Below are 13,049 nucleotides of genomic sequence, written 5' to 3' on the forward strand. Positions count from 1 at the left end.
ATACGCTAATTTGGATATATACACGAATTGAAATCAATTATCAAGAACGAACAAAAATAAATAAACATTTGTCGAAAAAAGAAAATATTTGAATACTTGATTATACAATTTCATAATTTTTTAACATTGGTATACAGTAGTAACTTTTTTACTTTAAATAAAAAAGGAAAATCCCAAAATCATAAAGATTAATGGGCTTGGGCCAGGTAACTTTCCCTCAGCATGTTCAACTATATTGTGTAAGTGATGAACGAACCTAAAGAATTTAAATATGATGCTTTAGATATTATTTTAAATTTACATTTAAATTAGTAGTACTAATATATTTTTAAAATAAAATTATAGTACATTTTTACAAAACAAACACACCCTTTGTTTTTTCAGCAAGCAATGATCTCATTCATCAATCTTTAAATCTCAAATAACACGTATGGGTTTGTTTGCTTATGGATTTGATTGTTGCGTTTGGATTTATTTGAAGAGTAAAATTTTAAGATAAAATTGTCCATAATTCTCTTTTAATTTTGAATTAATTTTAAAACTCAACGTAAATTCGTTGTATTTTAAAAATTGTATAGCATCCTTATATTTTGAAACAACGTGGCATAAAATTTCTTTTTATATACTATCTTTCGTCCGGCTGTCTCATTTACTTTTTTTTCGTATTGATATTTGAATATTATTTATTATATCAAAACATACTACAAATTAAAAAAAATTACAAAAATACTTTCATTGTCTTATAATAGTATTAGAAAGATATAATAAATATTTGTACAAAAAAAAATTATATAAATATAAAATATTTTTAATATTAAATATAATAAAAATAAATATGACTTTTGAAAATATATTCTTTTATAAGAAAATAATAAAAATATAAATGAACGCCATGAAATATTTAAAATATAATAGAAATTTATGCTTAATTATATGTGGATAATTTTCCAAATTTTAAATTTAAAAAATTATTTGGTACGATTGAAAAAACACTCAGTTGGATATAACCTTATTTATTTTCTAATAATATACATACACATAACAAATACGTTTTCCGTTCGTACGGACAGCCAAAGGCCCTGAAAATTGTCCGTACACTACCAAGTGACCTACGGTATGGTAACAAACAACGTTAGGTCACGTAAAAGTAAAATTACTCGACTGTAATGGTAAAACTATGTGACCCTATGCTCGTACTTCTCGCTGCTCTTTCACGGCTCGTTTGTTTCGCCATTTTATTCTCCGGCGGGGCCTTGAATTTCGACTTCGACGAAAGCTCGTGGACGGAGTCCGTTATCTTGACGGTGCATGACACGATGTCGATCAGCAGAGACGCGTCCGTGAGCAACGGGATTACGTCGAGGAGATCCATGTCGGGCCAGAGGCTGCTTTTGGTTTTCAGACAGGATTTGAGTTTTTGGGCCGCGGTCTTGGCGTTGACAACGTGGGAGTCGACTGTCGATGGCCTTGTCATTGTGTTGATCGCCGTTGCGAGCTCCCGAAGGGCGAGGCTGCACTCTGAGCACATTTTTGAACATAGTTCTTGAATTCTTGCGCGCGCTTCCATTGGCGCCTGCTTATGTTAGGACATGAATTTAGTAAGTACAATGTCAATTTGGTCCTAAATAATTCGATTTGACTACTTATGTTAGGATATGAGTTTAGTAAGTACAAGGTCGATCTAGAGCTAAATAATTCGATTCGACTACTAATGTTAGGACACATTTAGTAAGTAAGTACAAGATCGATTTGGTGCTAATAATTCGATTCGACTACTTATGTTAGGACACGAGTTTAGTAAATAATTGGATTCAACATCTTAAGAGATTTTCTATATTTTGTTATAACTATTCAGAATTAGGACACAAGTTTAGTAAGTACAACATCGATTTGGTCGATTTGGTGCTAAATAATTCATTTTGACTACTTATGTTAAGTACAAGATTGATTTGGTGCGAAATAATTCGATTCGACTACTTATGTTATGACACATTTAATACGTTCAAGATCAATTTAGTGCTACATATGTTAGGACACGATTTTAGTAAATAATTGAATTCAACATCTTAAGAGATTTTCTATATTTTGTTATAATTATTCACATTTAGGACACAATTTTCATCAAGTACAACATTGATTTGGTGCTAGATAATTCGATTAGACATCTTCAAAGATTTTCTATATATTGTTATATTTTATTTCAATTTATATTATATTTTATATATAGGTCTCTAATTTCAGTACTCTTAGAGTTGAAAATAAGACTATAAATCCTAACATGACAAAAGTAAGTAGTAACAATTCGAAAAACTTGTTGTATGGATAAGTGAATTTTAATTTTGTTCAATGATACAATCCTAAATTTACATATAACGTGTGCGTTAGGACAAAGCATGTAATGAATTTTACCTGCACAGACGAGTTGAGACGGGCATTCAACGCATCGATCTTGTACGCGCACTCTCTTGTAAGAGATCCAACCTTGAGATATTGGTTCCAAGGTTGTCGGTACCTAAATTTACCATGTCGAGGCTCCCATTTCGCAAAATTCACCTAATCAAAAAAAAAAAAAAATCAACATTTCAAAATCTAACAAGTTAGAACAAAATATGGTTAAAATTCTCACAACCCTTAAAAATACATGTTTATTTCAAATTCCACAACTCACCAATGAGTCCTCGATCCCTTTCGAGTTTAGGACACTCTTGTATTGAGACAAAGACGCCGTCTTGTCCTGACTTCCCTTCTTTGATCCGTGAAAGTACTCTCGCTCGAAACCTAATCAATTCAATTCATTTGCATACATTACTCAAATCGATCATTGCATATTGCAGCTTGGTGATCATAATTATTACAACAATTGACATTACCTTCCAAGAAAATCCCAAGCTTGTCGACATTGGCTGCAGTTAGTTTGTGAAAATCCTCACCCGCCCAGACCGGACACACGAACACACAAATGAAAACAGTGGCAGCGCCGCCTATGAGGATCGTGGACAGCCTCTTATAGGCCATGTCGATAACCTCATCGTCCCGGTAGCCGGAAACCGAGATCAAACTAAATGTAAGGATGAATATAAGAAGCCCGTAATCGAACCTCGCCTTCACCTTAGGAAAGAATCGAACATACGTCGCCACAGAGGCTGCAAGAAAATCAACAACCATCAATCAAACTACCGAAAAATACCGCTTGCGGGAATATCGCGCATACCGATAAGAAAAATTAAATATACCGAAAATTCAATATTTCCATTTTTTATTTCAATACATACCTAAAATACTACTATATTGTTTTGATAATTTGTATTTTATCTATTATTCAATTTTATGTTCATTTGATTGTCATCAACAAATATTATCATTTTCTACTATAAAAAAACACTATATTTTTATTTATTATTTTAAAATTTTCAACAAAAGGAATATATATTTTTTTTGTTAAAATTATAAAATTACTTTTGATATATATATCGATATCATAGGAATAATTTGATACAAGAATGACTATATCCAAAATCTAAATTGAACCCAGATTATACCTAGATCCAATTATACCCGGATTCGATTCAAATAATATTCGATGATGATGGACCCAATAGACCCAAAAATTTTAACTCAAAATTAGATTTGACCCAGATCCGATATATATTAATTTATGTATATTATTAAAAAAATATTGTAATAATTAATTAATTAAACTTAAATATATTTTTAATATAATTCAACCCAGACCCAATAAGGATACATAATACCCGATCTGAATCGGACTCAATACACAAATAATTGGACTCAACTTCAAATAAATAGGTCATGTGTGAACAAGGTCTCGAGTTTAGCCAAACTCATTATCATTTCTAATTTGATGTATCAAATCATCCATATAATACAATATATATATATATATAATTCACTATGTATAGGATATAATTGAATATTTTGGATATACTGTACCGAATTATTACTAAGATTAAGGTTAAAATGTAATTACCAATCAAGAAAACAGATATCCCAAGAATTACACACTCGATCTTTTCCCCTGCAAAGCTTGCCAATCTGTGCAACGCCACGCCCAATGCTCCACCCAGCAACGTAGCAATCGCTCGATTGATTCCTTTCCCAAGCGTCGCCCCTGAAATTCGATCCAAACATTATAAATTAACTCGAAGATTCGAAGGGTTTTGTAAGGAAAACGAAGAAGTTAAACTTACCTACGGAAAACTCGAAGACTACAACGACAGTCATTACAGCCCACATTGCAGACACGCCGAAGCCTTCATAGGAGAAATCGAAATAGTAGAACAAGGAAACTAAGGATATGGCTAATCCAACTTTCAGTGAATGCACGATTCTCCGAGGATCTTCCTTTCCTAATTTTTGGGCATCCTTTGCAGTTCCAATGATTCGACCAATTAGGTTTCCGAAGCACCCCTTTTCTTCTTGAGACGACGCCATTGGAATTGCAGTTTTGTAATTTGAAAAAAAAGCCCTAATTGTAAAGTAACTGCCTGTTTTTTGGTTCAGGCATTTCGTCGAACGCTTGATGGACGCATGTATTTATAAGGATGTGTTGTGTGTATGTCTTCCTGATGGTTCCACGAATCTTCTCCACACACCAACATGGGTGTGTGTGTGTGTGTTGTATGGCATTATTATTATTGCATTCACGGATTCACCTGTTCCAGCGGTGACTCACCTGTGAAACAGCTGTCGTAAAAACACACGGTTTCGGTTCCAATCTTTTAGTACAATTGGTTTGTTCATTTTTAATTTTTTAATGAATATAGGTTTTGTTCTTGCTATATATTTTCTTTTAACACCATTTTCAATACATGTAATATATATTTTATTATTTTATAAAAGTTATCCTTCAAAATAAAATAATATTATTATATTCTTTTTAGCGTTTTTTATATTTCAAATATATATATACATTAAACTAAAATATTAAACAAAAACAACCATACTTTTTATATTAAATATAAAAATTGTATCACTAAAATAAAAAATAATACTACATTTTATATTATATTTTTGTTTTTTATAATAAAAATATATTACCTCTGTCCGGCTTTAATGATCTCTTTTATTTTTCACCGTGTTGATCTTTAATATTAATTATTATATTAAACCATAGTACAAATTAAGAAAAAATTAAAAAAATACTTTTATTAGTGTCTTGTAATACTAATAGAAGATCATTTGTAAAAAAAAAATTATACAAATATAAAAATATTTTTAATATGAAGTACAATAATGCAAAAAGCAAATGTCATCCATAGAGGCGAACTAAAAGAATATATTATAAATATTTACGAAGAATCATATTCAAAATATACAAAATGAACAAATTCAATTTATTTTAACAAATAATAATCAATTTATTACTATTTAATATACTCACCGAATTATTTTCTGTAATATTTTTTTTATTTATCTCATTTTAATATTAAAATATGAAAATGAAAGTGTAGTCTAATGGCAAAGCCCTTAACTCTTTGTTTAGTATTTTAATTCAAAAAAAATTTCTTGTAAAATATGAGTAATGGTATTAGTAACATAAAAATTCGTATTTTATGTTGATATTAATTTTTCTAATAAATATTATATATAATGATAATTGTGTAAAATGAATAATTCAGTGAGCAAACTTTATAACTTTTAAGCTTACATAATTTGATCGTACCTAGAGCATACTAATTTCTACGGTTTTGGGTCATTATTAATTTATTTTTTGGGAGGGTTTTATGTAATTAATCGATCTGTGCTGGCAATAAATTCCCCTTACGTTACTACGTCCGTACATATTCTGCCTCCTAACATTTATTTATTTAATTGTTTATTGGCCTCACAAGAGTTGGTGTTTTGAATGTCTCAAAGTTGCCTTAATAATACAAGTTTTAATTTAATAAATACTATTTCAGTTCCAACTTTCTCAAAATATTTTTGATAAATACAATATTTTGTTATATATATATATTTTTATGGAGAAATCAAACATAAGATTGGACAAAGAAATAATAAATTGTGGGAGTCAGATTTAGGCTCTAAAATAATTTCATTGAGAAATTAAAATACAAATATGAAGTTTAGAATGTACTGTATTTATTTGGATTTAGTTTGAAATTTTTTTATTTGAGTCTCATATCAAAAACAATATTTGATAAGATTAAATCAAGACATTGACTTTAGTATTATTATCTGCATTTTAATTTATAATTAGTTTTTTATTAACCATGTTGTTTTTATTGATTATTTAATGAATCTATCATAATACTTATTATTTATTTTTATACTAACATATTATAAGTTTTTAGTATATATTTAGAAAAAAAGGCACAAAAAATTAAGAATAAAAAATTATTTTTATTTAAAATTAAATAATAAAATAACATAAAAGGACGCACCCCCCAAGCCCCATATATAATTTATTTATTTATTTATTTATTTATTGATTGCAGTTTATATGGGCAGTCGTTTAGCTAACTACAAGTGGGCGACTTGACCAGGGGCGGACGCATCAGGTCCAAAAGAATTCCTTTTTTTGGTTAAAATATTAAAAATATATAATTACATTAATTGAACTCCTAATTCAAGTTAATTTTCCTGTTTAGCTTTCATTTTATTATTTTTATTTATAATTGTACTTATTGGGAAATTTTGGGTCTAGGTTTAAAAACTAAGCCTTAATTCAAAGTTTTTTTTTTTTTTTTTTTTTTTTTTTATTTCGTTAACTTTTGCTAAATAAAATCTTCTTTTTGATAACAATAACAATATATGATTATTTTAAATTATAAATGTATTATACTAATAAAAGATACTCTTTCCATCTCACTTATCATATTCATCTTTTTATTTTCGTCTGTCAATTTATTCTGTTATTTTTCTTTTTAAAAAGAAGTATACACTTTAATCACATATTAAATTTTAATTAGACTGATTAGTTATGTTAATTTTAAATTTAAAATTATTTTTATTATATAATAATTATTTTTACTAATAAATTCTTAATTATTTATTAATTATATCTCTCATAAATTCTTATGGTAAACGAGACACAATAACCGGACGGATGGAACAATATATAACTATTTAGTAATGACTTTCATTCGCCTTTGGTGCAACATCTTCTTCCCATTGTTTACTCTTCTTTTTTTACCTCGTTGTTGTTGTGTCATCTTTTTTCTATTGTGTTAAAAAGGAATAAAAAAATGACAACATCGAATTGGTGGGGGGTGAATCTCATCGAATTGGTGGGAGTGAATCTCGATGGATCATGCACATGTTCTTATAATCTTTTGAATCTATTACCAAAAGACAAGTTTAATTGACTTGTCCAAGTATATTATAACTGAATAACCGTTGTCATCTAAAAGTTAAAATTGTTAAAAATATGACATCAAACATGCTCCATCTCGTACAAGAGGAATAAAGGTCATTAAATAAATTTTGTATGTAAACAACAACAAATTGAAGATAGTAAGACTTGAACTCAATACCTAAGATTTAATTTTTTTTTTGGTGAAACAGTCATTTAAATTATCTTAATAATAAACTTTAAAAAAATCAAATCAGGACTTACTAGCTCTGCCTTTTGGATTGGTTATGACGAACTATGTAAATTTTGTCTAATTTTAAAATAAAAATTATTTTTAGGATTCTATAACTATTAGTTTTTATGTTTATGTTTACATAATTAATTTTCACTTATTAGTATTATTCTTTTTTTTAAAAAAATAAAAATTATATGAAATACACATTTTTTTCTCCTAAAATATTAAATCAACTATTAATTTTTTATTTTCTTTTTAAATTTACAAAATTCCAATTTTATTTTTATTTTATTTTTATTTTATTTTTTTTAAAATCTACAAAATTCCAAAAATCTTTGGAAACTTAGATGTAAACGGAACTATGATTCTAAGGTTGAGGTCAATGAGGTGGACTTTTGTCAATTGGTAAGTAAACAACATAGTGTGAATAATTGAAAATCTTGTTTTATCGTCGGAGAGTGTCATGATTAATTGTCCTAATAAATTATTATTATTATTATTATTATTATTATTATTATTATTATTATTATTATTATTATTATTATTATTTTATTTTATTTTATTTTAAAAAAGATTCCTGAATATGTGTAAGGTTGTATTAAATTAGTCTCACAAACTTGACAAATTTGTTAGGTCTTTACAGCAGACCGACGGCGACTTGTAAGAAAGCGGTGGATGTGCTTGGAAGCTTGCGGGAGCACCGGATTTTGATCAATCTATACCGTCGATTTCTGTCTTGGTCTATAATATCAATGGATTTGATTGATCGGGTTCTGAGATCCGGGATCTTCTGGGAATAAGCTGTGTGAATGAAGACGTGGTGTGCGTACCACCTTTTTATATTTTGTTTTATCTCATGTTTATTTTGATGTGATGACGTGTACTCAATTATTTCAAAATTTGTGAAAAAAAAAGAGCAAAGTTAGCTTATTAAAATGGATTTGTTTGGTAGGGTGTTTGGATTTTTTTTTTTTTTAATTTGAATAATAAAATAATTAAAATAGTTATGTGATATAAATAAATATTAAATTGACATTTTTAATATAAAAAATTTAAACTAAAATTTAATATTTAATATTTTTAGAAAAAAAATTACATGAATATGAAAAATTATTCAAATAAACATACTTTTAATATTTTTTGGTCCAAATGTGAGTATTTATTTAAGTTTTCCTAATATATTAAAAAATAATATTTTATTTGTCTCACAATAAAGTATACAATTTTTATTTTAGATGTTTCATAACAAATATTGTATTTTTGTATTTAGTAAAATTGACTAATTTTAAAATATATTTAATTAATATAAATTAATTTAATTCATTTCACACCATATAAAATCATAAATCACATATGATCCACTCAAAATCTTTATTTATGTATTTCCTTAATAATAAAAAATTTTATTTAGGTCTAAAACTTTCTATATTTTACTCCCCCGTTCCAATATTTTAGATTTATTACTGTAGATACGAAAATTTAGGTAAAATATAATTATTAGTAATTAAGAAGTATATTAGTAAAAAGAATTATTAATTAATAAAAATAATTATAAATTAAAATTAAAATTAAAATAAGAAAATAGTTTAATTAAAATTGAGAAAATTATAAAATTTAAAATTTAAATGTGATTAAAGTGCATAATTATATTTCCAAAAATAGAAAGAACAAGATATGTAGGACGGACGAAAATAGAAAATAAGGACAAATTATGTGGGACGGAAGGAAGTATAAAATTATTATATATTATCTTCTATAGACACTAGATTTTAGGAGAAATATAATTAATGAATAATTAACAAATATATTAATAAAAATAATTATAAAATAAAATTAAGATAACTAAATAATTTAATCAAATTAAAAAAATTATAAATTATAAAATAGAAAAATTGATCAAAAGTGTAATCCTTTTCCTAAAATTAAAAAAGACAAATTATGTAAACGGACGAAAATAAAAAAAAAAAAAATATTTCATGCGCGACGAAGGAAGTTAATTATTGTGTCGAATTTGTATTAATCCGCATATATAATTGGGATCAAAATCATTGATCCAAAAGTTTATTTCGTATCGAATTTATATCAAATTATTGTGGCGTATCTATTTTTGTCACGTCCAATTAAAATTAATAAAATAGTGTTGTACGTAGCTCATGCAAATTGAAAAGTAAATCGGCCCAAAACTGGCATCAGCCCAATATGATGAACCAATAATGCAAGCAGATGCATAAAACTTAGGGTATGTTTTGATTTTTCAAAAAAATTTTAAATTTTACTATTTCACTCTTATTTTTTTGAAAAAAAAAAATATATTCCATCAAATTCAAATTAATTTTTTTTTTAATTTATCGAAAGAAACAACCCTTAATAGTATGAGGATTATGGGAAATTAAGGGTGAATTATAAAAAATTATATTTTATCTATTTTTTAAAAAATCAAGTTCATCAAATTAAATATAAATTTCAATACTAGAAATAATAGTATTTAAATTCAAATTCAAATAAAAATTAAAACCCGTAAAAACCAAACAAATCAAAAATATCTGCTATTATGCCTAAACTGACCCTGAGCTCAAAAATCGAATTAGAGTTATTTTTGGAGTATATCGAAGAGTCAAGTGTAAGTGACGGCAGATTTTAATCATTACAAACGCTGACGATGCGTCTGTGTTAATTTCCATGTTACATTTTTTTTTTTTTTTAAACAGTACTACTATTATTTTCGAATGACGAGAGTAATTTTTTTCTTTAAATTTTTTTTTTTTAATATTCTTTAGTTTATATTAAATGATATTCTTTCATTCCATTTTAATTATCTCTATTTTCCTTTTTCCTGTCTTACTTCAATTAGCATATTTTTTTTTTTGGTAATAAATATATATAAATTTAATAAATTTTAGGAGAAAAATCAATTTTAATCCAAATATAATCAAAATTTATCAATTTTGATCAAAATATAAAAAACTCATCAATTTTGGTCCCAATATAACCAAAATTTATCAATTTTGGTCCAAATATAAACAATTTCAATCAACTTTTGTCCGATTATAAATAATTTTAATCAATTTTGGTCCTACCATTAAAAAACTAATGGAGATTGCTGACGTTGACGTGATGGATGTGACGTGGCAGTTGACCTGGAAAATACACGGCCATATATACACGGCCATATTGTTACATGACCATGTATATTTCATTGTATAATTATGCACGACCATGTTGTTACAGGGTCATGTATATTTCAGTGTATAATTATACATGGTCATGTTGTTACACGGCCATATACAATTATACACGGCTATGTACATTTTTATTTTAGTTTAAAATTTTACTTTTTTTGTTATATTTTTTTTTAAAAAAATTATTTTGAATTTAAGATAGTTAATATAGTTAAAATTGACAAAATCAATAGTAATTATAATATAATTAAAATTTGTCAATTTTAATTCAAATATATAAATTTATAAGATATATTTTTTTGAAATATTTTGTCTAAAATTTTATTATTCACAAAAAAAATTTCTCTTACAAACATTCAATTACACAACTATTTTTTTAATTTTATATATTATAGTAGTATTAAAAATTAATTTATTATTTCAATACATTAATTGGATGTTTGTAAGAGAATTTTTTTTGCTAAATAGTAGAATTTTAGACAAAATCTTCCAAAAGAACATACTCGATAAATACTCATATTTGAACTAAAATTTATATATTTTAATTATATTATGATTATTGTTGATTTTTTTTCATTTTAACTATATCAACTATTCTAAATTCAAAAAGAAAAAATTAAAAATATAACAACAAATTAAAATTTTAAACCGAAACAGAAAAGTATACGACCGTGTAAAATTATATATGGTCGTGTAACAACATGGTCATGTATAATTATACACTGAAATATACATAGTCATGTAATAACATGGCCGTGTATAATTGTACATGGCTGTGTAATTATACATTATATACTGAAATATACATGACCCAGTAACAACATGGCCGTGTATAATTGTACATGACCGTGTAATAGCATGATCATATATAATTATACACTAAAATATACCATATAACAACATGGCCGTGTATTTTCCAGGTCAACTGCCACGTCACCTCCGTCACGTCCACGTCAGCAATTTCCATTAGTTTTTTAACGGTAGGATCAAAATTGATTAAAATTATTTATAATGGGACCAAATTTATTGAAATTGTTTATATTATGACTAAAATTGATGAGTTTTTTTATATTGGGACCAAAATTGATGAGTTTTTTATATTGAGACCACAATTGATAAATTTTGATTATATTGGGACCAAAATTAATTTTTTCTCTTAATTTTATAATATATAACATCACATGTAATTATAATCCACTTAAAATCATTTTAATTTTAGTATTTTTTTAAAATAAATATTTTTATTTATATTTAAAATTCACATTTTTTACAAATTTAATTTTCTTAATTATAAATAACTAAATATATTTTTTATATTTTTTATTATTTAAAATTTTATTTTCTACGAAATGATACCCATGTTACATATACTCCTCTCGTCTCATAATTACATATCCGTATGTTTTTTTGCACGAAGTTTTAAAAATATTAATTATACTACTCCCTCCGTCCCACGTACCATGTCCACGTTGCTATTTCTATCCGTCCCACATTCATGTCACTTTCATTTTTTATAAATGATTACACACTTTAATCTAATTTTAAAATTTTTAATTAATTTATTTTTTTAATTTTAATTAAACTAATTAGTTATTTTAATTTTAATTTATAATTATTAATATTATAAGATAATTATTTTCACTAATATATTCTTAATTATCTATTAATTACATCCCTGCTAAAATTCCGTGTCTACAGTGTAGCAGATACAGTGTGAGAGACGGAGGGAGTATAATAAGTAGGAATAAAATAAAAATGACTAAAATAATATTATTTGTATTGTGTGATATAAAAATAATCACATTTGTATAATATACTGTAAATTATAAGAGTATTTGTAATATATGTACAATTATTAAAAAAATTAATACTTTATTATGAGATAAATTAAAATAAAAAATAAATATTTTATTATAGGATAAGAAGGATAATTATTTTTCGTAATTAGTGTTATTTTCATTTCAAAATAAAAAATAATATAAAATTTAAAATTTGTTATCTTTTATAAAGTTTGAAAAAATAATTTAAATTTAATATTTAAATAATATATAATATAATATTTTATTTAAAAAAAATGTATATTTTCTTTCGAAACATAAAATTCAAATAGAGTTTGATACGTAAACAAACGCACCCTAAATAAGTCTTTTTTTTCTTTTTTTCTAATAAAAACAATGATTAGGCAGATAATTCACTGTTGAGAGATCCGAGGACTTCAGCACCGCGAAATAAAATCCAACCACGCACCAAACCAATCAACGGCCAGATTTTCATCAGGTCTCCAAGTCCTAGGATCCTACAAATATTTTCTTTCTTTCAA

At 25.9% G+C, this 13,049-nt stretch overlaps 1 protein-coding gene across 1 annotated transcript; it reads right to left on the reverse strand.

Moving 5' to 3' along the window:
- Positions 1-997: 997 nt before the first annotated feature.
- On the reverse strand, positions 998-4,600 carry LOC127253606 (aluminum-activated malate transporter 2-like). Its single transcript, XM_051278263.1, has 6 exons — positions 4,209-4,600; positions 3,989-4,129; positions 2,871-3,143; positions 2,669-2,778; positions 2,410-2,553; positions 998-1,573 (listed from the first exon to the last, which is right to left on the reverse strand). Exons 1-6 carry the CDS (start codon positions 4,450-4,452, stop codon positions 1,154-1,156), a joined length of 1,332 nt encoding a protein of 443 aa, XP_051134220.1. The 5' UTR covers positions 4,453-4,600; the 3' UTR covers positions 998-1,153.
- Positions 4,601-13,049: the final 8,449 nt, after the last annotated feature.

The sequence above is a fragment of the Andrographis paniculata genome, unplaced genomic scaffold, assembly GCF_009805555.1.
Source record: "Andrographis paniculata isolate CXL003 unplaced genomic scaffold, ASM980555v1 Contig51END, whole genome shotgun sequence".
NCBI lineage: Eukaryota > Viridiplantae > Streptophyta > Magnoliopsida > Lamiales > Acanthaceae > Andrographis > Andrographis paniculata.

Coding starts and splice junctions, on each gene's coding strand:
- LOC127253606 (XM_051278263.1), bottom strand. CDS start 4,452: ATGGCGTCGTCTCAAGAAGAAAAGGGGTGCTTCGGAAACCTAATTGGT. Junction 4,130..4,208: donor AGTCTTCGAGTTTTCCGTAG/GTAAGTTTAACT, acceptor ATCGAATTTCAG/GGGCGACGCTTGGGAAAGGA. Junction 2,779..2,870: donor GCTTGGGATTTTCTTGGAAG/GTAATGTCAATT, acceptor TGAATTGATTAG/GTTTCGAGCGAGAGTACTTT.